We start from the raw sequence: 23,825 nt of genomic DNA, 5'->3' as shown, positions 1-23,825 counted from the left end.
TCGTCTCTTCCGTTCCGACACCAAACACACACGCACGGCGGTGGTGCACGAAGGCACATAGGAGTGGCACCGTCCCCGTGCCGCACCGTAACTGATCTTGTCGCACCGATAGTCTAGAACTAACTAACTTGTGCCAGCGGCACCCTTTACGCCATCGGTCCGTGAGTTTGCAACGCTGTCCGTCTCTAGCCGATATCCAGCCCCACCGATCAACCGATAAGCGGGGAACCGTACGGATTGATAAACTTTTCGGTACCCAAACCCAATGGGTGGTGCCCGTGGCAGTTAATCAAAATTATCACCCGGTGAGCTGGATAAATTGATAAAAAAAATGAGTATGGGCAACACACCTGGGCTCGCACAGGCCGGCGGGCCTGATAAGTTTTGGTTGCGATTTCCATAAAATTCGACGTCGATAGCCGTCGTTCTCACTATCGGTTAAGGTGGTAGAATTGAGACACGACCCTCGAATTATGACCATTCTCGAATGGAGCAGTTATCGCGGTCGTTCTGTGAGGCAGTTTCCGTTTACGACAGAAGCTACGCGATTCCTCTCGATTGCGCCACACCTGTCCGTGACTCAGGCAGAGTCGAAACGGTCCCCGCAACAACCACGTGTGCGCTCCCCTTTTCGGCGGGAGATTCAAACTCGCGGCAAGGTGCATTTTGGATCGAGCGTCCTTCACTATGAGTTTATTCCACACGATTAAAACCAGCGGACTTGGCCGATTCCTATCACATTAGCGGTTCAGAATCCTTTTCAATTTTCTCAAAACGATGAAACTCTTCCAGATTTTGAATGATCAGGCCCACTGGTTGTGTGGGGGGCCGGGGGTTTGTTGTTCTTTAAGTCGCACCGTTCCCGAAGGGACACGCTCTCTTCGGAAACAACACTAAAGGCGCTGCCACACTGGTTGCTGAACGTGCGGTACATCTGTAGAAAATTACAACACTGCTGCAACTGCCGCTCTTGCCGCAACTAGTGTGGCAGCGCCTTAAAAACAGTTGCCTTTGTCTTCCTTGTTTTCCTTGTTTTTCTTGAATCGCTGTTCGAAATATACAAGCTCATTCTCGTGATGTGAATAACGTTTGGGGACGGAAAACGATTTACACACCGCAACTCGTGTTTTCCTACGTTCGATTACTCATCGTTCTCGACCTCGCAGCCGCCAGCGAACGTGGAAAAGTGCAAAATGTCTTCCAACGAGCTGGAAAATGAGGGCTTCCTGTTGCAGATCCGTGTGCTTCTGAACGAACGTGGCATAAAACTCTGGGAAGCGCCCTACATAACCCCTGACCGCACCCCGAACGAAGAGGAGATGGGCAAACTGGCCGATACACTCGCTCCGGAGACGACCATTCCCCGGGATCGGTGCCTGAGCGTACTCCGGTCGCTGCAGCAGAACGCACTCGAAAAGCTACAGGCCAAGGATGAGTTCGTAAAGACGGGGGTGGCCACGGTTAAACTACGCGCACCAACACAAACTGGTTCCAACCGGTCGTTCGATCTGAAGCTCAAAGTGACGGACCCGGGTGCCACCCTTTCCGAGCTTGTCGGTCAGCGACTGTCGGTGGATCCCCGGAAGTAAGTACCGTGACCGTGCGGTGTCTTCGTGCTTCATCATTAATCACGCTTTCATCTTTCTAGAATCAAGTTAGTGTGCGGTGGGCGAGTAGTGGACAGTACGCGCACACTAGAGGAACAGAAGGTAACGAATGGAGCGATCGTACTGGCGCTAGTGATGGCTCACAGCGAGGAGGAAGCAAAGCTGGAATGCTCCACGTACGACCGGGTGCACAAGATCCGGGCCGATGCCGAGCTGCTGATCAACGAGAACGACAGCGCAAAGATGATGACCGTAAGCGTTGGTTTGTGTGCTTTGCTTGCGACCGTTCACTCGATAACTCAATTCAACACACTTCACCCTCACCGATCAGCTGGAAGATCAATCCGGAAACCCCATCTTCCTGCCGAAAAACGAGAAGAAGAGCCTGATGGTGGCACTGACACTGTACGCGAAGGGAAAGGCGGCACTCAGCGCTGGCAAGTACGAAGAAGCACTGTTGCTGCTGCTCGAGGCGGACCGTGACTTCCGGGGCTGCAACTCGGACCTGCTGAACGGGGTCGATAACTATGCCCTGCTCAATCTCGACATCGTGTGGTGTTACCTCTGCCTGAAGGTAGCCTCCCCCTTAATCATGGCTCGTCGTCCGGCAAGTTCTTTCAATCCTTCTCCCTCTCTTGTACTTTCCTAGAACCTAAACCAGCTGCCGGATGCCGCCGAACGGTTGCAGCTGTGCGAGCAAAAGTTCCGTCAAAGCTACGGCGAAAACATGAAGCGCGTGGCGGCCCTGAAGGGTGAGCAGTCGAGCGAGAAAACGATCCTCGTAAGGCTGCACCTGCTCAAGGCCATCCTGTACTACCACCAGAACAAACGCGACGATGCACGCACCATGTTTCGGGTGGTGGAAACGGAACTGCAGTCGCTCCGCATCGACGATGCGTGCCTTAGCCGGTTGATGGAGTGCGGACATACGCTACACGAGTCGCGAATGGCGCTGCGCGCTTGCTCCAACGATATCGAGCGTGCGATCGAGTACATCCACGAGCAACGCGAGCGGCAGGAGGCGAACGAGAAGCGGTCCCGCCGTGAGCTGAAGCTTTACGAGCGGATTGGCCACGCCACCGACACACCGCAGTACTGGCGCATCAAGCTCGACCTGGTCGACGTGCTGATGGAGATGGGCTACACGGAGGAGCTGGCCGCGTTGGCGCTCAAGGAGAGCGATAACGACATCAACGGGGCACTGAACGAACTGCAGAACAACAGCAAGGAGCTACGCCTCAAACTACTCCGCTGTGTCGTTCCGGATGAGCAGCTGGTCGAACAGCTGATAGCGCTCGGTTTCCCGGAAGAGGCGGCCCGTGTGGCACTGAAAACCACGACCAATCGGTACGATCTGGCGGCCGAATTTCTGGTCGCCAACGTATCCGACGGCAGCGTGTACAGTGAGCGGCTGACGAAGGCACTGCAGATGATCGGTCCGGAGACGGCCATCCACTCTGCTGGGGGTGCTGCTACCGAGAGCTCGGATAACCAAGCGACGCCTTCGACCAGCAAGGGATCGTCAAACTCCAACAAGCGCACGGATCCCATCACGGAGGCACGTAGCGAAGAAAAACGTCGCAAGAAGGAGATGCTGGACATTGTGTTCAAGAGCTTCTCGAAGGAGATCGGCGATTCACGTGATAACCATCTCGATCTATCGCTCGCCGAAGAGACCGTACTGCTGGAGCAGTACAAGGCGCTCCTCGGTATGGAGTGACCCCGATCGTTGCTTCTATCGTTGCCAAAAATAAGATCCACCCCGGTGATTAGAGCGTAAGACGACTGTCAAACAGCTACGTGAGTACGAACGTGTTAGTGCCATTCGTGTGGACTTAATTCTTCCGCCCGCACGGCCTCACTGGTTGCCAGGATTTGTAACTATTGCTCGTGCCAGTAAGTGTCTTTATAAGGGTTTGAAACCAATTTGAATCGAATCCACCCAACGTCAAATTCATCCCGTCCTCGTGTCGCTTTCGTTATGTTTAAATGCGCTAGGTTGCGACCAATTTGGCTCTCTAGAATCGCAAGGTTTTGAAAATGAGAAAAATATATATTTTCTATGAAATGAAAAGAGTGTTTATTTTGGGTAAATACACGATTTCACGCCGTGCCCGGCTTTCAAGGCTTATGTCTATAGAAGGAACTGGAATTCGCCCTCTCGGCAGCGCCGGCATACTATCTTCAGTTATAGCTAAGTAAATGCATCGTATCGTTTGGTCTTTTTAAAAAAAAGGCACATGCATGAAATACTTGTTCTGATCTGGTTCGCTTAAAACCTAATGAATAATTTTTTTTTTTATTTTATTTTAGAGGTTTTACACTTTAACAGTTCATTCGCCTCTTACTAATGGATAATGGATAAAAGTCCATGTCATGGCAAAAGGTTTCTAGTAAAAGATTTCATCCTCCAGTGCTTCCTCATCCTCGGATGCGTCGCCTTCTTCCTCCGACTGGCTGGTTGATTGTTGCGAGCTCTCGAATCGCTGCACACTCTTCCAGCGATTCTCGCCCTCCGTTACACTTTCCGAATCCGATCGATCGTCATCGGCTAGCGCATTGCTTAGCCACGGTAACTTACCGGTGTGGTTGAGCAGCGTGGGCCAACCGATGCCTGGCACTAGCTTAGCCAATCGCACGACGATCTTCAGCCCGCGGATCGAATGCTCTGTACGCTGCGGATCAACGGGACCGAACAGATTGGCCGCCAGTAGGTAACGATAGCCATCGTCCTGTTGTACGAACTGCAGCAGCACGGCATCTATGTCGACCTTGAGATCGTAACGGGTTATATCCGGTGCCGAAACTTGCAGTACAATCCAGTGATCGTCTTGCTTCCAAACCGTCTGAGGGGAACGGTAGTCACAGGTTAGCCTAGGCAGTGCTATCGCTGGTTGTGCTGGTTTAGGCTGATCCTTGCGTTTCCTTGTGCGACGTAAAGCGGTGGCTGGTTCAGCGGTTCCACTCCGGCTGCTCGGAGCTGGCGATGCACACAGATTACGATCGTTTTGCGCATCCGTAATGTCCACAATCCGCGCTGAAGGAGAACTGGAAGGATCGCCATCCGCTGGCGACTGTGCGGACAGAAAACGACGCAGCTCTTCCTCCGTAAAATTACACTCAATCAGCGGACCATCGTCACAATCGTCGTCATCACCGGTGGCAGCTATATCATCCTGTAGCATATCGTAACTATCGCCTGACTGCTCGAACTCATCCTGCAAATCACCGCTCAGTGCAGCATACGGATTGCCAGCGCACATTGCCAATCCCAGCTGAACGATCTCACTGAGGATACTGTACGGTTGATTTGTATCATTCGCCAACAGTACGTCGTAACTGTGCAATCCTGCAACCGGACAGCTGTCTTTCTCCGCCGTTTCCGAGGGGCGCAAAATGAGCGCAAATATCGTGCCGGCCTCCTGATACTGCTCGAGCACCTTATCGTAGATCGCATTGCTGACATCATCCGTCCAACGACCGCCGTTCACTAATGGTTTCAGACTGGCGAACTTTGCTTTAACGGCCTGCAACGAAAGACAAAAGAATGAGCCGCGATCGCTACACAGAAGGGCGTGGAACCTACACAGAATGGGGTGGAACGTAGAAGCTGGTCCGGGATGTGGAACAATTCTTCTCGCTTGAACCCTACTTCACCGCCGAAATCAAGCAAAAAGACCGTCACATAATCCGGAGCAACACTGACGATCTTCGCTCGCCGGAACAGATCTGGACCATCGGCCGCTAAACAATAGTCCCCGGTTCGCGGTGCTCCCAACGGTTGCAGGTTACTCTCGATGTCCGTGAAGTCGGCGAGCGCTCTTGTGGTAGCATTAATACTGAAATCAAGAATAATGGGGAGTTGATTTAGATGAGAAGAACGGAATGGAATCGGAATGGAATGTTCTCTCGAAAAAAAAAATGCCTACTCGTCGGTCCGGAAGATATAAAAGTTATCCGGAGTGTAGTAGTTGGCGATGGATGCATGGTAGCTTTCACCTTTTACCAGCGAGACAAACGCATAACCATCGCTACCCTGGCTGGTTTCCGTGTGATGATCTGGCTGATTTACCACTTCAAACGAGTCAAACGAAATCGACGAGTTGTTTGCCGAGTTCCTCAACGGTACCTTGGTTTCGTGATCTTGCTGGCTCCGGGGGGAAACACTTTCACTTTCCTTTTCACGCACTAGCTCAATATCCTCAATATTCTCTATTGCTGGTATTGGCGTAGTGGTGGCTACTGGCGGTGGTGACGGTGATAATTGGTTGGTTATCGGCGTATCCTTTGGGGGATCATTTTCAATTTCCTCCTTAGCCTCTGGTGCTTCAGGCTGCTGCATCAAACACTGGTTGACGAGTTGTCGTAGCAGTTCGAACGGTGCACGATCGGCAATGGCCAGCTGCTTCGAGACGATGGTTGCCTTGAACCGTATTCTGGTCACATCTGTCTTTGGGACGCCCAGCTGCTCGACACCTCGCAGATCATCGAGCCAGATAGTATCCTTAAGCGCTAGCTGTATATTGCCCTCGAAATGGCAAGTGCCTGGTTGGTTAATGAACTCATCAATCCACCGACCAACCGTCTCGATCGACACCTTGTCCCAGTCGGACTCATTATCGAGTGGCACAATACCGGCAATGCGTATATCGATCGCCTGTGGCGGCAACGACCGGAACTGTTCCGGAAGCTCCAGCAAGAAGGAAGACTTTAGCTCTATCATACGCCCCGAATCGATCAATTTCAACAGCACCGGTCGAATGGCCATTGGATCCCTGGCGAGGAAGAAAGACAGCAACAGGAAGCAAGATTAGCCTACATCATACCTCACGACAGGCAAACAGCACATACTCAGTTTCCTCGAACCGTAGGATCTGACAACGCCAAAACTTTTTATCCAGGAAGATGGCACACAGACCTCTGGCAATTAATCGACCGTACGAAACGTGTAGGTTCTCATTCGCATAATACGACTGCATGGCCAGATCGTGGCGGAAGAACTGGTGCGAATCATTTACCTCACGCCACGATCCATCCCGCATCCGGAGTGCCTCGATCCGTCCGCTGTAATGTGAAGGCGTGGTAATGTTCAAGATTTTCACCTTCACTGTCCCACTGGTAGGCAGTTTGTGGGCCAGATCATCCCCTGTTATAACGTGCCGGTGACGACAGGTGCGAATGTTGGGGCATTTAGCGAACTCGAGCACCCGGGAACATAACGTGTACAGGGCGCTACCATCGGTCGCCTTCGATTGTTCGTGCTCACGGCGAATCGTCTGGAGAAAGAAATTAATAGCCATCGATTACAGATCAGTTGGTGAGAGCAAGTGATACCTTCTACCACATAAATACACACCTGTGCCAGGTTGTAGAGCTGTAAATGCAGCGGTGAGGACAGATCCAAAGAATTATGCAGTTCCAGAAATTCGATCAACTTTGGTAGCTGCTCATTGCTGTACTCATCGAGTAGCACAAGCGACGACGGACGTTGGCGCTCGTCGAGATTGCTTTGCCCCTCCACCCAACTACAGACCTTATCGTAATAGTTGAACGAGGTTGCAAATCGTCTCGTGAACAAAGTCCACGAGTCCGGCAGCGAGTAGTGGATGATGTGCTGGGCATTCGCTACCTTCAAATCGCCGAGCACCCCATCGGACACAATCAGTAGGGACATATTACCGACCGGCTCCTGATCCCAGGCCGTAAAACCGGCCAACTGCGTGACGATCGTATGCTCGTTGCAGATAAGATGATTGATCGAGCGATGGCGGGCTGCCTGCACGATCTCCTGCAAATCGTCATCGTCCTTTCCGATCACGATCGTACGTTGCGCCCGGTAGTCATGCTGTTCGATAAATTGGATCAGCTCGCCAGCCTTGCGGTCGCATGCGACCAGACGTAGTTTGATCTGCGCCTTCGCGTAAACGGCAGCCTCTATGTACGCCCCGATGCACACGATCATGTTCTTGTAGCGACGCAGGAAGCCGCCCAGAATCGGCTGCCAGTAGCTGGCCGTCACGATGACCTGCAGTTCCAGTTTGTCGCAGTGTTTGCACAACAGCTGCAGATCGGTCGCCGAGTGTTCCACGATTTTCTCCAGATTGTCGATCACAAGCAGCTGGATGCGTTTGCGCACAAACGATTCCGGCATGCTTTCATACACACGGCGATAGCAAGGGGCCGTCGTGACCAGAATGGCACATCCGTTTAGCAGCAAATTCTGCAGTAAGAAGTACAGGACGATGCATTGTGCAATCTTTTCGCGGCGGCGGCGGTTACGCACAAAAGAAACGCTACTTACGCATGTCTTCAGCACATTGCGGATTCCGTAACACTCGTAAACGGCCAGATGCTTGTTCACATTGGTGTTGAGTAACCGGCTACAGTACGACGCCACACGTTGCACTTCGCGTGCCGAATCAGTCACCACGATGCAGACAGGTCCCGCACCTTCCGGTACCAGCTTCTCATCGATCTGCATCTACAAATGGGCAAGAAATCCATCAGTCACCTGCGGCACGTTCATTTCTAGTGGCCACTTACCTTGCTCAGTGTACAGATGGCCGGCAGGTAGGCAAATGTTTTACCAGTCGAGCCCGAGCTGACGCACATGAGGGAGTTGCTGCGCATGATGTGTGGCCACGCGTACGCTTGCAAGCGGTAGATGGAAGTGAAACGCATACGCTCCAGCTCGCGGTATACCTCCGGGCAGAAGTGGGCATTCGCGATGCTCTCGATCGGTTTCGGAACACGTTTCCCGTGTACCAGTATACGATGGTTGTACAATCGGGACAAGATGCTACAACGACAAGAGGAGAATCAATCTGCCGTACACGGTGAAAAGGAAACGCGGACACACATATGCTCTCGAGGTGGAATTCAAAATTAATTCCAAGTTTATTCCGCTTCTGAATTGATCAAGAAATGAAACTGAAATCTCTCTCAGCACAAGGAGAGGATGCACAATTCGACAGTGATGCCTTTTGAGTATACAAAGGTAATTCGTTCGGATACTTTTAGATCCGTTTAACAAGTTCAAACTTAAGCATTTAAAAGGAAAAAAATGTGATTCTAAAACATCATTCGTAAATGAAGCTAATACTCCAGCATAGATTGGTATAAACACGGAGGCTCTCCAGGGTATCATTCAACCGTTACGATAACACAGGTGATGGCTTACCATTGCTCTCGTTCAACAATTTTTTCAAATCTTTTCTCCGATCGTGTCGATTGCGTCACGCCGGTGGTCGCTTTAGCGTTCTGCTGATTCTGTGGACTCCGCCGTTCCTTACTCTGGCGGGCATTCTTGTTCGATGAAGGACTGGTACGACCATCTTTCGTGGACGGCGACTTCTGGTTCACTGGTGGTAGATTGGTACCGGCAGGAGGAGGCATTGTCATTGGAGATGGTTTTGTGTCACTGGTGGGACTGCGAACAGTTTTCGATGCTTCTGCGCTTGGTTTCTCCACCACCGTTGGCGTCGTCGTTGGTGCAGCTGCTGCTGGCGCCTTGGCGCGCATATTTATCCGTTGCAACAGAGACAATAATGGACGGGTTTTTACGCTACCGTTGTCCTCCGTTGCGCACGTTTGCTTTGGCTCGTCGGGTACTGTTTCGGTCATTTGCTTGTAATCGCCAGAAGCTATTTCCTTTACAACGTTGGAACGGGGACTTCGGTCGGTTGGTTCCGTGAACATCTTCAACGCCTCACTAGAGGCCATAGGTTTGGCGTTGGACACTGGCTGTTTAGCTGCTTCCTGCAGCAAATGTTCCGGAGCCCTTTTAGACTTGTTCGAAGACGAGGTATCTGATGTTTTTTTCAATTGATCAGCGTCAACCTGTACGACATTCTCCGGGTCTTTCTTAGCCGTAATCGCAGACGGGATGGGTTCGGTTATTTTTTTCAATCCTAATGTGCTCGCCGAATCCTCAAAATCTTCCTCATTCACTCCGATCGCGATGGATCCGTATCCATTTTCGCCGTTGCAATCACTGCCGGTAGCACGTGATTTACGACCGCTGGGTTCGTCAACCAGCGAACGGCTGCCACTGCTGGTTGTTGGTGGTAAGGTGGCTACATCTGAAACACAACGGAAAAGATCATATTAGAGGTCCGTTGAGAAATCCCCGCCAGGGATACAGCGACTACTTACAACTCATAAAGATAGGAGCATCCAGCGATGTGACCCGTCCCGTCTGCAGCAGAATGTCCGTCGCATGGAGTGTCGCTTGGTTCTGGCTCAGGAATATGAGGTTACCGAATTTGACCTCCTCTCCGTTGTCAATACTACATGGTGTGATATTTTCGAAAAACGTTTGCTGCGCTGCCTTGATCATCGATTTGAGGAGTTTGCAGACGGTAATGCACCACGTGTAGCACGGCTGCTTATGAAGCTGATCGTCCTGAGGATCGTAAATCTGCCGGAACGGACGACGGAAAGAGGTTAGCAACATGATACTACGCGCGAGCACGTGCGTACTTACGTATTCAAAGAGAGGGACGACATTCGCGACTCCTCCTCGGGACACCGTGCTGACGCCGGTGCGGAGCGCTAGCTCCTTCGGCAAGGGATGCACAAACTGCGCGTCTATCGTCTTCGGCATGCCCTCGTCCAGGGCCCATAGCCCGTACTTTGCGCCTTGTGAAATGCTGTCCACCCGGCATCGGAACCATTTCTCCAGCAACGGATCATACGCCGCGACGATCTGCAAAGATTCCCGGTCATTAGTAACACCATTTGGGGGCCCTTCACACTCCCTGCTCCACTTACCTCCTTCAGAACCGGCGTGTGATGCGTGTTTTTGATGCCGTCGGCCGAGAGATAAGCTTGGGTGCAAAAGTCGTCCAGCTCGTCCTGAAACTGGCGCTTCTTCGGGAACACACCGAACTGTTTGTACCAGAAACAGTGCGGATTTTCAAAGTGCGTAATGATGATTTGGTTTTTCATTTTGGCGACCACTCTAGCCCAACCTAACCACGAAAATACCGGCGGCTTACCCGGAATTCCCGGAGAACCGCACAAACATGACCTGCCCGAACGAACTTCACCGCGGAAATGGGCGCTGCTCCCGGGGCGATTTATTGTGTTCCTCTTTTCCACAGGACCAGAACCGTAAAACGAAAATTAGGGTATTAGGAAGAGAGAAGATAGGTTGAAAACACTTTAAAAATTAGAATAAAAAGTTAAGTGCAGAAAACACTCCTCGTTCCTTCGCAAATACTTTAAAATTCGTTTTAAACTTGTGATTCTGTGAAAAAGAGCACACAAAGAAGGTACTCACACTTGGATTGACACTCGCGGTTCTTTGTGTTTTGGACGACGACACGCCACCGAAATTTGCAATTTTCCCCCAAAAAAGACCACGTAAAACTGCTTCCGCCCTGATCCTTTGGCCTCCAAAAGCACTTCCTTGCTGTGATATTGTTCGCTTGTCGGTGATAGTTGAACGCAGAAGAACTTGAGCAAAATGCCGAGAGGTACAGAGGGCAGCGAATCCTAGCGCGACCGCCACAACAAGAGCACATAATCATGGGCACCGTTCTTTGTGATCCTCTTTGATCGTTCGCAGGAAAGTACGTTAACCACAAGGGCCGCAATCGCAACTTCACGAACCCCGAGGAACTAGAGGCGCAGCGCAAGAAGGACGAAGAGGAGAAAAAGTGGCGCAAAACGCGAGAAGGAGAATCCTCGAGCGAGGAAGAAGACGATGAGGATGAAGAGGAGAAGGACAGCGACGAAGAGTCCGATTCCGACGAGTCCGACGATGGAAAGGCCAAGGGTGCGGAAGGGGTGATACCGATCGACAATCCTAACCGTGTGGCCAAAAAGACGCACAAGAAGGTGACCGAGCTTGTGGAGGACGATAAACCGCAGCTGACGCGCCGCGAGAAGGAACAAATCGACAAGCAGCGAGCGCACGCCGCGTATCAGAAGCGGCACGCCGAGGGCAAGACGGCCCAGGCCAAGGCTGACTTGGCCCGGTTAGCGATCATCAAGCAGCACCGCGCGGAAGCGGCTGCCCGGCGTGAGGCCGAGAAGAAAGGTAACGATCGGTACGCGTTGTACCATGACCATCGGCGCTAATCCGATCCGCCTTTCCAATTACAGAAAAAGAAGCCAAAACGAAAGGTACAAACTCGTAAAGCGGTCCACCCAGCGGTGTGGGATTGCGTAGAGACTGCGTTATGTTTAGCTCTCGATCCGGCATTCAACTTCTTCAGTGGCTCGGTTGCCGATTCGGTTTGCTGAACCGAAGATTCTCAATTAGAACGCCCTGAGGGAGCTGGAAACGCGGCGCTCCTTCCACTCGAATGGACCGCTTTGCAGGGACCGATGGACGGACAAGGACGAAAGACGGGAGTAGCGTCCGAGCTTGCACCGATTTGTAACGATAAATGATGAGTACGGTAAACGTTTAAAGTATAAATATATTACTTATTGGCCACTAAAGTGATCGATTAAAGAAAAGGGTTTTTATTGCAAACACCGCCTCCGCTTCTCAGGTGCTGGCAACGGAGAAGTTGAATCGAAAAGAATTATCCGAAGGCGCTATTTTAACTACATCATTCGGGGCCGCATTTGCACTTTGCTCTTTACTCGACTCCTCTTCTGCAACATTGCCCCCCGTTGTGGCGGCCGGGAAATTGAACCGGAAGTTCTTATCACCGCTAAGGACGGCCGACTTCTTTACAAAGTGGTACTTCACCTTCTCCTTGCGCTCTTCGAACCGCACGTTATCCTCGACGACGGCCATCGTTTGCTGTTCTGTGGCCATCTTACTGCGGTAGTCGCCGAAGGTGGTCCGCATGATCTGACGCTTCCGGATGATCGGTTGACTGCTGCTCTTTAGTGTGTTGATCATCTTGTTCGTATCGGTCCCTAAAAAGAGAAATTGCGCGCTAGAGATTTCGCGAACTGAGTGGCCACGGTGGGCGTACATTTTTTACTGTTTCCCTGTAAATTGGGCAATTGTGATTCCAACTGCTGGATGCACCAGTAAAGTTCTAGCTCAAACTGTTGATCCGGATCCGGAAGTTCAGAATCCGGCGCGGGCGTTGGAGGGGTCGGTCGGGCTGCAGCAGGCGGCACTCCACTGTCTGTTGGTCTAGGAATCGATTTCAACTTTCCGGTTGTTTTATGCAATCTCGGTTTCGGCGGTGCCATGCTTTTCTTCGAAGGAAAATGCGGCTGGAAAAAGCGAGGCGGCAAATTTGTTTTCTTTTTGTTTTGTTGTTTTACTTGCTGCCGAATGACTTCCGAAATTAATCCAGTTTGCCTGTATTTTTTAGTATGAAAATGACACTTTTGAGACCTCCCGACCTGAGAGTTCTGGTCACCCGAATTTGAACAAAAGGAAATTCATCCCAACTCGAACGAGTGGGTCAACTCGAATGAGTTGGTGAACTCGAGTGGGTCAACTCGAATGAGTTGGTGAACTCGAGTGGGTCAACTCGAACGAGCGGGTCAACTCGACATTTGCGCCAAACGCCTGAATGTAGGCACACCGTTGTCGAACCGCAGGCGAACGAGCGGGTCAACTCGACAAACATATCGCCGTCTCGCTCTCTCTCGCTCTTTCATCCCTCTCTCACCTCGCCACACTCACCCCCGCACACCAAATTACTAATTACTAATTAATTAATCGGCGAAACACAAATAGAAAAATATAAACAAAAAATGCGAACGAAAAACAACACGAAAACGAGGAAAATGAGGAAATGAAAATCGGTCGGAAATGAGTAAGTCGAGTGCGCAACTCATTTTCCACGTTTCCATCTACCACGTTTGTTTTACCACCCCCGCCACCCAAGAAGCGCTTCCGGTTGCCCAGAATTCGCTCACTCTTCCCCATCAATTCTCCTATCATTTTACAGCGGGCCGAACATTTTCTGCAGGACCCATCAAGATGTGGCTCCCAAAAGGGAGATTATAAAATTATTTGCCAAAATGTCCCAAGTTTGATGGCAAGAACTTTTTTTATGTTTCTTTTTTTGGCTATTTTTTTGCACCAATTACGGCAAAATCTCGTCGTCGGCCACGGTGGAGAGTGTACCGGAAATCTCACAAAATCAAGGGGGTGGGGGGGGGGGAAGGGGGGTAAACATCAAGGTCAATGTTCAAGGAGCTATTAAATCTAATCTAATCGCTAATCTCTAGGCGCTAATGAGTTGTTGAGACGAAATGAGGGGGTGAGAGGGATTGGCCAGACTTAGGAGGACCCACACGCAAATTCCCCCCGTTAAATCGCGCTTTAGGGATCGCGATGGAGCATCAGCCTATCGTTCCCGTCAAGGAGCAATAGGCTCTCCCACCCACTCTCCCACTGCACTCGATGAGCGGTGGTATCGTGGCGCTCTCACCCAAAAAAGGAAACCAAATTTAGTTTCGGCGAAACTCAATGTTAAAAGCAAAAGCATCCATATACAAATTTTAGTAAGGAGTAAGGGCTACAAAAATCGATGCTGAGCGAGAACGCGTTGACGCAGATGGATGAAACTCATCCATCCACTTAGTTTGCCGATCAAAGGCGCCTACCCACGCATCGGTCAGCATCGGACTATCCGTTTTATAGATTGACATGAAGAGGTGTGTCGCGCCAGCATTCAGTGCCCAGTGGCCGAATGTGCCACATTAAGATCGTGATTGGTGTATGCTATCAATCAACCGCTACCATTTTACCATTTGACCAGCTACCATTTCTTAATCATGGCAAATCAGCCAGTGTGGCCACTAATCACTATGCGCATGGATCGCCAATCGATCCGATCGAGGAACGCTAAACCGCGAAAGCATCAGATCGGGGACAATCGGTGGTGTTTGCTTCGCAGATCACAATTAAAAAAATGAATCTGAGACTAATAGGAGCTCCCAAAAGGAATAGAATACATTCGATATGTCCAGCCTGCACGCCACATAATGTGCGGTAGCGTTAGGCAGGTTAATTGCCTACCAACGCTTGGTACCTCGCGTAGCCCGCCCCACGGTACACACTTACCGCCAGTCTCGCTTATGCATGCCGAGAACGCACATGACATTTTCTACTTTTACTGGGTGATGATGATGAGGATGATGATGATCGTTCCTGGAGTAAGACATCCCATAAGAGTTTCAAGGTTTGCGGCACATGAAGCAGGCTTAAAGAAGTTGAAAACACCATCCAAACATAATGCTCGGTAACGTGCACGTTAACGTTATATGCTAGCCAACGATAAATGCCTGTTGGAGAGCCATTTCCAAACTCACCGGTAATGCACATGGAACTTCTTGCGTTCATAGAGCGGAAAAGCAAAAGATTTGTGTCTGATTTTACGATTCGTGCCGAGAGGGATAGATGCGCAAATTCGACTAAGTTGGCTTCGGCACATATTGCACATGTTGCGCTCAACTTACGCATCGCAACGGCATAGAACGCTAAATATCTTCTGAGTTGGTTATTTTCTACTCCTCATCAGCCATCATGCCGTTAGCAAACGTTCCCGGTATAAGACATCCCGCAAGTTTTCCAAGGATTTCCAGAGACATGATGCTCTTTAAGCATCCTAAAGGTTTATGTTCTGTCGCTAATCGAGAGCGTCTCCAGATCTGATTGTTGCTTTCCCGTTGAAGTAAACAATTGCCACCATAATTTACAAACCAATTTATCACCAATGCCAATCACCCAGATCCTGCACCACGATCACGGCCGATCGAGTAGGATATGGCGACATCAATCCAAACACATCATTAACCATTCTTCACTTCAATAGCCGTAAAGAATCATTCATCAGCCCGCAATGCGTCCTTCCACCAGGAACGCTGCACGCCAGCCATGCGGTCACCGGACACGATCAATTCGTTCGCTATTGTTGTGACACACGTTTGTCCGTGAAAACTGTGGCCCACAATCCGGAACAGACAGGGCCTCGAAAAGGGCCAAACCATGGGTAAAAAGGCACAGATTGTTGATGCCCTTTAATGTACCGGCACAGAAGGAACCGCGTGTCTTTGGAAGGGTCTAGACTCTAGAGGGACGTGTGCAGTGTGCCACCATGGTGCGTTTCCCCGAAAAAACATTCCTAACGATTTCCGCACGAGAATACAAATTACATGCGCCATTAATCAAGCCGTACGTACAATCGATCCTCCCTTCCCGAAAAGGTAAACAGCCGCATCGCACATTGCGTCCAAATACAGGGAAAATTGAAAAATGTGCCACCCCTACGTCACATCTCGTCACGAATTCGCCGCACCACGCTATAAGCCCGCTATGCGCCTGTTATCGATGACGCACTGGGTGGGTTGGGACGATTCGGTTCGTCATTAGATTATGCTGGCTCCTGATTGACGGTCGGCACACCGTTTGAATGCATCCGACAAACGGAGGGGTTGTTTAATTAACATGTCCGGAAAATCAGCTGGCTTATCGTTAGCTGGTTTATCCAGTGCGCGTACCCGAGCTAACCGGAATCAATAAGCAACGATGACGAATGATAAATGGCCAGAATATAGCATGCAAAACAGGTGTACCAGCGTCTATCCAAATTGATATCAACAGCTTAGTTTAGTTTGATTAAGACGCGGCCCTAGCACATCACTTATCATCGGTACCACCGTTTATCCTTTGACGTAACACACCTCCACTGGAAAGCAACGGAACATCCTTTTTCCAACCCGAGTGCACCTGCAAACCACCACCATTTAATCCCTTCCGCTCCCGGACAAACGGCAAACAGCATTTCGCCATGGACCGCGTGGAGCATTTAATTGAAGAGCAGCTCACAGGTTTTTATTTCCGTGCGTTTATGGAGTGTCATCCGTCCATTTGGATGCGCGTACGTACGGAGAATATGTAGGTCAGTAGGGAATCATCTGGGTATACCGGCGGGAGTGCTCTAGGCTGGACATGGGGAGTGTTTTTCACCCGTTGCGCATCGCATTGTCTGTGAGATAAAAAAAATTAAAAATGTAAAAAAAACCGTCCGACATTTTTCATGTCCCTTTCCGTCGCGTTCCCCACACGTGGCTACGGTGCGTTTGGTACACGCCTTTCCCCCCCCCCCTCGGGGAGATTGCTGCTTCCATCGTCATCATCATCACCCATCACGGCGCTTATCAGCGACAGAAACCTCGAAAGGGGAAGAGTGCACTACTACTGGCTGCTGCTACTGTTCCATTTGGCCCTTAAGCCCAACTGTCTCCCCCCCCCCCCCCCACGAGAGCCAAACTTCGAAGAACCGTCAGAAACGGCTCCCTTCCGGCCCCTGGACACCCTTAAACCACGTGCACACGCACTGTTCCCGCATCACGTGTGCGAGCGACGCGGTTCACCTGCCCGGTTTTTATGCTTTGTGTGGCACGTTTGGGACTCCGTATCCAAAATGCTGCTTTTGGGGTCATCATAGGATCAACGAGCAACGCAAAGTGGGGCACGATGCAGTCCGTCCGTCCGTCCGCCGGGCGTCTGTCCGGCCATTCAACATGCACGATACTGATCTGTGATTTATGGACGGCACGATGTGTGTATATGCTCCCTTTTTCCGAAGGGACAAACCGTTTTTTGTTTCGTTGTTGTTTTGTTACGGAATTTGTGGGTCTGGTCTGGTGGACGCGGTACCGTTCCGCTCGATGATGCAGTTATGGTGCTGTAGGAACCTTTTAAACCTTTTTGGCAATGTTTTTGCCATGATGTGCAGGACATCATTTCATTTGTGCCACTCATCCGTATCTCATGTTCAATAAAACCCTTCTACGAATTGAAGGGAAAAGAGAGAGATTTGGTTTAGGTTGACCGGCATCTGAATAGTCTCATGTTGCACTTCGCTGTGTATGTTGCAGCATCCCGAGGGCGGTCGAACCTGGCACAAGAGAAGCGACTCGCACTCGCTCTCTCTTCGTTCTGCAAAATCCTCATTCAGAAGGAATGGAAAAATGATAATTGGCAAAGGCAGGAAGCGAACGATTCGTTGCAAAGGTTTTTGAAGGTTTCTCGTTTCTTTTCCGCAGCCGAAAGCTTCTTCTTTTTGTGCAGCACCTCCACCAAAGCAATAGACAGCCAATGCCGGTCCGGCCGTGAATACCGGAAAAGGGTGTCTCCGATCGGTTCACGAATTGGTCCCATTACCTTGCATTTCGTTACAATGTGTCACATGCCGCGTGCTTCCGGATGGCGGATGTGAATCGATCATTCTACGTAGCGTGACACCTGGAAGGGATCATACCATGCCATTCCTTATCTACCCCGGAGTGACCCAGAATGCCTCCGTATGCTGGAAACTCCAGTGCTTTTCCCCCACCTTTTAAAACCCCCTCTTAACGATAACGTTCACCGATTCTAACGGTCGTACACAATGTGATGTACACATTATTGTGCAGAAATCTCGTGGCGGTGGTATTGCTGGCGCATATCTTAATCCCGGCTAGACCAAGGAAAGTACGGTATGGCGCGGGATTATCGTGATGCGCTCATGACGGTTTGTATGGAGTGGATTTTCCCTAAAGCGGTTACGTGGTTTCGCGTGGTCCAAACCAGCGAAAGATAAGCACAGATGACGTCGTCGACGTCGCTTTGATTCATTCACAGGTGGCGTGATTTATTTTTGGGTTTGTTTGTTTTATCTACCAACCGCGTTACTCAGCAACGGAAGAATGTCCGCATTTCTCAGTCAAGCATGATAACATGGCGCCAATTTGGTATTGTCTTTACATTCAGACGGATTGACACACAGGCAATAGCCGTTCTGCGTATCGTTACCAGCATATGCTTTGTACGAGTCGACATCACAGCGTGATCATGAGTAGAAGACCCTCGGCTTCCGTTGTGTAAATATAAGCGCTTGTTTGTTCTTTCAAACAACCAACATCCCTCCAAAAAAAAAAAGGGGTCCATCAAGATAACGCTAATTGTACGATCTGATTGATAAGCGGAAAGGAGCGGGGGCTTGCATAGGTGCCTCCACTCCGGATCATAGCATACTGCATCACCTTGTGCAGCGCATCGCAGGTGATTGATGAGTAGGCGCTGGGCCACGATGCTTTGATTTGATTAGCCCAAGAGTCTGCAGCCTCGAGAGAGCCCGATTGCTGCGTAACGAACGGAGCGCTATCTTGGTTGGTGCTGGCCACCGGAGCAGCATAAATTTGTAATCGTCCCTGTGTGGTTCACTGGGAAACCCACCGCGAAGACACGTGGAAAGCGCTCGAAGCCGCACCGCTGTGTTAACATCATTCGTTTCACTTTCACCTCTCGAACCCGCACTTTCTGCGGAGGAATATGGGGTGAGGCAATGGGGCCTGCGGGAGGGAATTAATTAGTAATGATTAACACGCTTCAACTAACGAGAACTCTAACTCCAAGAGTGACTAAGCGCCATCCAACAACACACTGGCATTGGGGAACAAAACTTCGAAATTCGCTGGCCTCACAACGTTTCCGCCTAAACGGATCGCTCTATTGCGCCACATTAGTCACCGACACCGGTCATCATTTTGTGCTGGTTCTCAATCGATTTTCACGTGTCCGTCGGTACTTTCTCATGAGGCATTGTGATGGAGGAGGACTGGTTGCGGTCTAACATTCAACAATCATTTCAATTGAGTGTCGCAAAAACAAACAATAATGCTTCACATTCTTTCCAATAATGTTTATTGTTTTATTTTGTATATTTTTTAAAGACTTTCTTAAATTTGTTTGATTTATTCTTGAGTTTAAGGAGCCTATTCCGCTAGAAGGATGCCGATCCTTACCACCATCAAACGAATTCCCGAATAGCATATCGCGTAAATCCAGACCAGGAACGAGACCAGGCGAGTCCTGAGCCAATTTAGCCCCACCAAGCGCACCATAACGTGCCGTGCTTGTGCCGCGCATAACGCTTTTAACGAGTGACGAACGTTGCCGGTGTGGCGTGCCTGCTCGTATCTCCTCGGCGCCATTCGACCGAAAGACTCCGAAGCGAGAGCATCATCCCTCGACAGCAGCAGCAGCAGCAGCGGCAGCATCGACCGCGAACGACGACGACGACGACGACGTATCCCAAACGGAATCACGAGACGAATACGCAACCAATAGTGAGAAGAGAAGTGATTGTGAAACAGAGTGCAGTTGTGTTGTAGGTAACGGAAAAAAGGGTTCAAGTTAGTTAACGAGTTAATGTGGATGCTGCCTGGTGATAACAGACCCACCAAGATACCGACAGATCAACTCACTTTCTAACCGATCGAACATCTTCGTGAACCGGCCTGTTTCGTGTGGATGTTTTGGGTGTGATGCAAGAAGCGAAGAAAAGAGAATATTATTAGAAGGAACACACAGGCCGGTTGTGGTGGTGGGAGGGAACAGGTTGCTGAAAGTGCATTCCACGTCGTGGCCACGTTTCGGCGCGCAGATTATCGTCCTCACGGAACAGAAAAACCCCCCAAAAAAAATCCTGTTTTTCGACCGGGGTGTATTTATTATTGAAAACCGCCTATCGAGATCGTTATCGGCTGCGGCGGCGGTCCCTCATTCGCCAAATACGGGATCGTACCGTGAACCGTGAAACCTGTTCAAAAAAATTGCCATGCCGTGCCATGTCTGACCGTGTTTCTTGGTGATGTGTTTGCGAGAACGAGGGGAAAGAATTTGCGAGCCTCACAAAGTGCAAAAATCCTGTGGGAACCGCAGCTTGTGTGTGAAACAGACAGCCGGAAGAAGGTGTTGGCGCCTCGGAGTGTCTCGGGAACGGAGCACCACCCCGGGGGCAAAAGGGCAGGTGAAAATTAGGAGCAAATTGACGGTTGTTTGCTCGCCAGCCCTGTGTGCCCTCCAGCATTACGCTGCTCGAAAGGGATCTCCTCTCCACCACAGCACGAGGATCTTGGGCTCAAAGAACGGGGTCTCCAAAAAAGACCCCGGCATTATTGACTGCTTTGGCACCTCTGCCACCGGAGTAAAAGGCGGGGCGGGTGGATGAAGAAGCAACAATTTGCATAACACAATTCCCAGCGCCACCCTTTACGCGTACGTGCGTGCACGCTGGGAGACTCCGGTATGATTGAAGCTCGGTCGCTCCATCCAGAGCATCGAGGGAGAGAGAACACAAGAAAACGAGAGAGAGAGAGAGAGCAGCACCTTAAGTGAAAACGGCAACCTCAAACCATTTGAAAGTATAATTGTAATCAACGTAAACCGGTGTTTACTTGGCTCGATCTCGGCACGGCTGCTGGCATGCCGTAGTGTGTCCTCCCCGCCATAGCCATTGGGCCACATGCCCACGGTGTCTGTAAGGTCGCGCACTCACTTTGACCGCATTAGGCAGACGGTGGGGTCCCTTCGCGTGGTGGAGAACAGAACCGCTCGCAATCAAGCATATCTAGATCAATCCGCTCCACCTCCAGCTCCTCGGAGTGGTGCAACACTTCCTGGCCACCACACCAAAAAGCACTCCCTAGGTTCCTCCATTTTTTTTTTTCGTTCTAAATCACTTCATCTACTTTCAGTGTTCTTCCCTTCGTGTATTTGTATCGTGTAAGTGTAAGTGTGTGCCACTGTAAGTGTACTTTAGGGTGAATTGGAGTTCTGACCCCCCCCCCAGGGCGGAGACACCGAGCGACGCGCGTCTCTTGTGTGTGGGAGAATTGGTCCGTTTCGATCGGAACACGCAGCCCCACAGCACAGGGCTCCGGATCCGGTCATACCGGTGAGAAGAGAATACTATTTTAGTATATTCCGTGCAGTGCTTGAGTGTGTGCAGTGTCAGTGTAGGAGCCTGCATTTCCAAGGGTGCGCGTAGTGAGGTCCAGTGAGCGCAGTGAGATGAACGATCGCCATCGCGATCACTGCACACCACAATGATGATGCAGCTGGGTGATGTTGATGAAGTGAGGTGCCCCCTGGATGATGATGGTGAGGGTTCGATAAACAGCGGAAGAAGCGGACAAACGGCAGCGGATGAGATGATGATCCTGGTCGGTTTCAAGCGGACACTACACACGGCCCACCAGATGAGGCCAAGCAAGAAACACTCGCACCGCTATCCGCACCATCACAAGCACCGCGATCCGTGGTGCCGGCCAGCACACCGGCCTTACCCGGTCACCAGGGTACTCTGGTGTTCCCTCGTACTGTTCCTAGTGATCTGTGATAGTCAAACGGCGTTGGTGTGGCGTGCTCTCGTTGGTGGTGGTGGTAGTGCCGAGGCCGCATCGATCCTCCCGCCAGTGGAAACGGTGGCCACTGTGGGCCCTGGGGCAGTGGGGCTGCTCAACGGACGTGATGGTGACAGTATTACAGAAGAAGAAGAAGCAGCAGCGAGTGGTGGTGGTGCATCCGTCAACCACACCAAACTGCTGGAGCTGGTCATGGAAGGACTCGGTCTCACCACGATCCCCGATGTTCGTCTGGTAAGTACCAGGGATCGTTTTTGGGAAGTTGAGGGGACCTTCTGGCTAATTAATCGTATCCGGTTTGTTGACGCTGCATCGTGAATGGCGTCCAGCAACACAAACCGCATCTTGGTGCATCTCGGTGTATGCTGTCTGTAATTGGCCGCTCCAAAAATATCATTCAACATGTTCAACGGGTTTCGGCACCATTCGGCTGTCGTATTTTCGGTGCAAAGTGCAGATGAGGTCAATGAGGTGCAGAATCATGCCCTTTTGACATTTTCGCGTGAAGGTGTTGAATGGACTAAAAGCTATCGCGCTATAGAGGTGTATTGCACAATGTTACCCCGGGAATGACTTTACATTTCCACATGAAGATGGCACTTATCTGGCAAGATTCGAAGGGAAAGTGAAATCGACAGATCAATGCGCTTTCATCAAACGTCCACTACGCCAACCGCATCTCGTCATCGTCGTCGTCTCGTCACCACATAATGATGATCGACATCGCCTCCAGCGCATCATTAATGTGCCAATAGCTGTCCGTTAAACGCCTCCAAGCTTGGCGACACAGCGAGGCACATCACTGGCCTGTCAACTGTAATCGAGGGGCCAAAGCCAGAACCAGAGAGAGCCAGAGAGAGAGACAGAAATGCCTGCTTAGCGTTGTCCGCTTCCCCTGACGATCGATTTCTGCAATATTTGTTTTGCCTTTTCTTTCTGGCACAATCTTTCCATCGGCACACAGGACGACCCAGTGGCTTTTGGCCCTGACTTGGTTTCTCGCATTTCACCGGACTTCCGATCCGAGACCGGCGAAACATTTTGTTGCATCCCAACGACAACGACGACAACGACGACGCCGACGACACCGGTTCCGACACTTCCGGTGTTGCATCGGAGTTCTTCTTTTCATACCACGGTGTGGTACCGAGATTGTCATTACCAATGCTGCCACTGCTGCTGAATAAGCTACACGCCTCCCCGCTGGAGGCTGCTGCATATACCAGAACCACGGGACCAGATGCAGGAGGAGAAGAATGAGATGTGGAGAGAGACAGCATAATGTTTCATCGGTTTGTAAGTCACGCAGCGAGATCGGCAACCGTTCCACCGGATTATCCGTTTTGCTATGCTGTGTTTGCCTCTGCTTGTGTGCTGGTATGTGTGCCCTCAACCCACATAAAACGAAGGTCACAAAGGGAGAATGCAAAAATCAATCCTCTCGACCGGCACATCCTTGGTGTGCCAAACGCTCCCAACACTCTCGGGCCCGGAGGCTGCGCCTCTGTATAGGGTCCAGTGAAAGCTGCCGCTGCCTTTGCTCTTGAACTTGACCGACCAACCGACCGACCGACAGAGTGTCCTGGTACGGCTTGGAACCGTGGAAAGGATAAACTTGGCACCAGTACCATCCGCTTCTATCTACCATCTCTACCCCGGTTTGTGTGTGGAAAACTTTTGGAAAATTGATTGCAGAGACTCCCTCTCGGAGTCCTCTGTGTTGCTGGTGCTGCTGCTGCACCCAAAGTTGTGTCCACAGAATAGTTGTGTGCCGTGCGTCACGAGCCAGTCCGCAGCGTACCTCGTGAGCGTATCAGATACCACAACCCGGGGGCCCAACAGTATCCAGAACCAGAGGCAACCTGCTGTACCGCACATGCTGTACAGCACAACCCTCCCCAAAGGGATTTATGGGTCAATCACCACAGATGCAACGGCCAACGGCCAACTCTCTCCCTCTCTCTGTGGGTTCTGTGCTGTGCCGGCACCGAAATCAAACAGCGCTTCGATCGAACGAACTTACCTCTATCCTTCCTCCTTCTCCACGGGAACCCGAAAATTCGATTACAAGTTTCCGGGAAAAGCGAGAAA

The 23,825-nt window shown here is 50.8% G+C and overlaps 6 protein-coding genes across 8 annotated transcripts in view; 3 read left to right on the top strand and 3 right to left on the bottom strand.

Moving 5' to 3' along the window:
• Nucleotides 1–292, bottom strand: part of LOC126577125 (phospholipid-transporting ATPase ABCA3-like) — a 6,697-nt gene extending 6,405 nt beyond the window's left edge. Inside the window, exon 1 of the mRNA XM_050238550.1 lies at nucleotides 1–292. This exon is cut by the window's left edge and continues 510 nt beyond it. The gene's annotated coding sequence lies outside the window, so the exon portion shown is untranslated.
• A 652-nt stretch (nucleotides 293–944) lies between these two features.
• On the top strand, nucleotides 945–3,676 carry LOC126578861 (NEDD8 ultimate buster 1). The gene is made up of 4 exons (XM_050241819.1): nucleotides 945–1,585; nucleotides 1,649–1,859; nucleotides 1,939–2,181; nucleotides 2,257–3,676. The coding sequence occupies exons 1-4, from the start codon at nucleotides 1,194–1,196 to the stop codon at nucleotides 3,325–3,327; spliced, it is 1,917 nt and encodes a 638-aa protein (XP_050097776.1). The 5' UTR covers nucleotides 945–1,193; the 3' UTR covers nucleotides 3,328–3,676.
• Nucleotides 3,677–3,992: 316 nt separating this feature from the next.
• On the bottom strand, nucleotides 3,993–11,019 carry LOC126578860 (putative ATP-dependent RNA helicase TDRD12). 2 transcript variants are annotated; one of them, XM_050241816.1, is made up of 12 exons: nucleotides 10,891–11,019; nucleotides 10,380–10,700; nucleotides 10,093–10,314; nucleotides 9,762–10,026; nucleotides 8,788–9,688; nucleotides 8,151–8,406; nucleotides 7,909–8,088; nucleotides 6,964–7,827; nucleotides 6,459–6,883; nucleotides 5,537–6,382; nucleotides 5,194–5,446; nucleotides 3,993–5,134 (listed from the first exon to the last, which is right to left on the bottom strand). In XM_050241816.1, the coding sequence occupies exons 2-12, from the start codon at nucleotides 10,554–10,556 to the stop codon at nucleotides 3,998–4,000; spliced, it is 5,526 nt and encodes a 1,841-aa protein (XP_050097773.1). In that variant the 5' UTR covers nucleotides 10,557–10,700; nucleotides 10,891–11,019; the 3' UTR covers nucleotides 3,993–3,997. The 2 variants fall into 2 exon arrangements, with proteins under 2 accessions (XP_050097773.1, XP_050097775.1); XM_050241818.1 differs by having other exon boundaries at nucleotides 10,380–10,671; nucleotides 10,891–10,977.
• LOC126578863 (28 kDa heat- and acid-stable phosphoprotein) lies at nucleotides 10,947–12,059 on the top strand. The gene is made up of 3 exons (XM_050241821.1): nucleotides 10,947–11,086; nucleotides 11,179–11,652; nucleotides 11,718–12,059. Exons 1-3 carry the CDS (start codon nucleotides 11,077–11,079, stop codon nucleotides 11,750–11,752), a joined length of 519 nt encoding a protein of 172 aa, XP_050097778.1. The 5' UTR covers nucleotides 10,947–11,076; the 3' UTR covers nucleotides 11,753–12,059.
• A 4-nt stretch (nucleotides 12,060–12,063) lies between these two features.
• Nucleotides 12,064–12,965, bottom strand: LOC126578862 (UPF0488 protein CG14286). Its single transcript, XM_050241820.1, has 2 exons — nucleotides 12,548–12,965; nucleotides 12,064–12,488 (listed from the first exon to the last, which is right to left on the bottom strand). The coding sequence occupies exons 1-2, from the start codon at nucleotides 12,771–12,773 to the stop codon at nucleotides 12,109–12,111; spliced, it is 606 nt and encodes a 201-aa protein (XP_050097777.1). The 5' UTR covers nucleotides 12,774–12,965; the 3' UTR covers nucleotides 12,064–12,108.
• Nucleotides 12,966–19,604: 6,639 nt separating this feature from the next.
• Nucleotides 19,605–23,825, top strand: part of LOC126574857 (uncharacterized) — a 28,359-nt gene continuing 24,138 nt past the window's right edge. The window contains exons 1-2 of one of the 2 annotated variants that reach the window (XM_050235254.1): nucleotides 19,605–19,696; nucleotides 21,066–21,968. In XM_050235254.1, coding sequence (XP_050091211.1) covers nucleotides 21,417–21,968 — 552 coding nt within the window. In that variant the 5' untranslated portion in view covers nucleotides 19,605–19,696; nucleotides 21,066–21,416. Of the gene's footprint in view, nucleotides 19,701–21,065; nucleotides 21,969–23,825 lie in introns of both variants that reach the window. The other variant, XM_050235253.1, reaches the window with a different exon arrangement.

The sequence above is a fragment of the Anopheles aquasalis genome, chromosome 3 (genome assembly GCF_943734665.1).
Source record: "Anopheles aquasalis chromosome 3, idAnoAquaMG_Q_19, whole genome shotgun sequence".
In the NCBI taxonomy this organism is placed as follows: domain Eukaryota; kingdom Metazoa; phylum Arthropoda; class Insecta; order Diptera; family Culicidae; genus Anopheles; species Anopheles aquasalis.
This window is presented reverse-complemented; position numbering and strand designations above follow the sequence as displayed.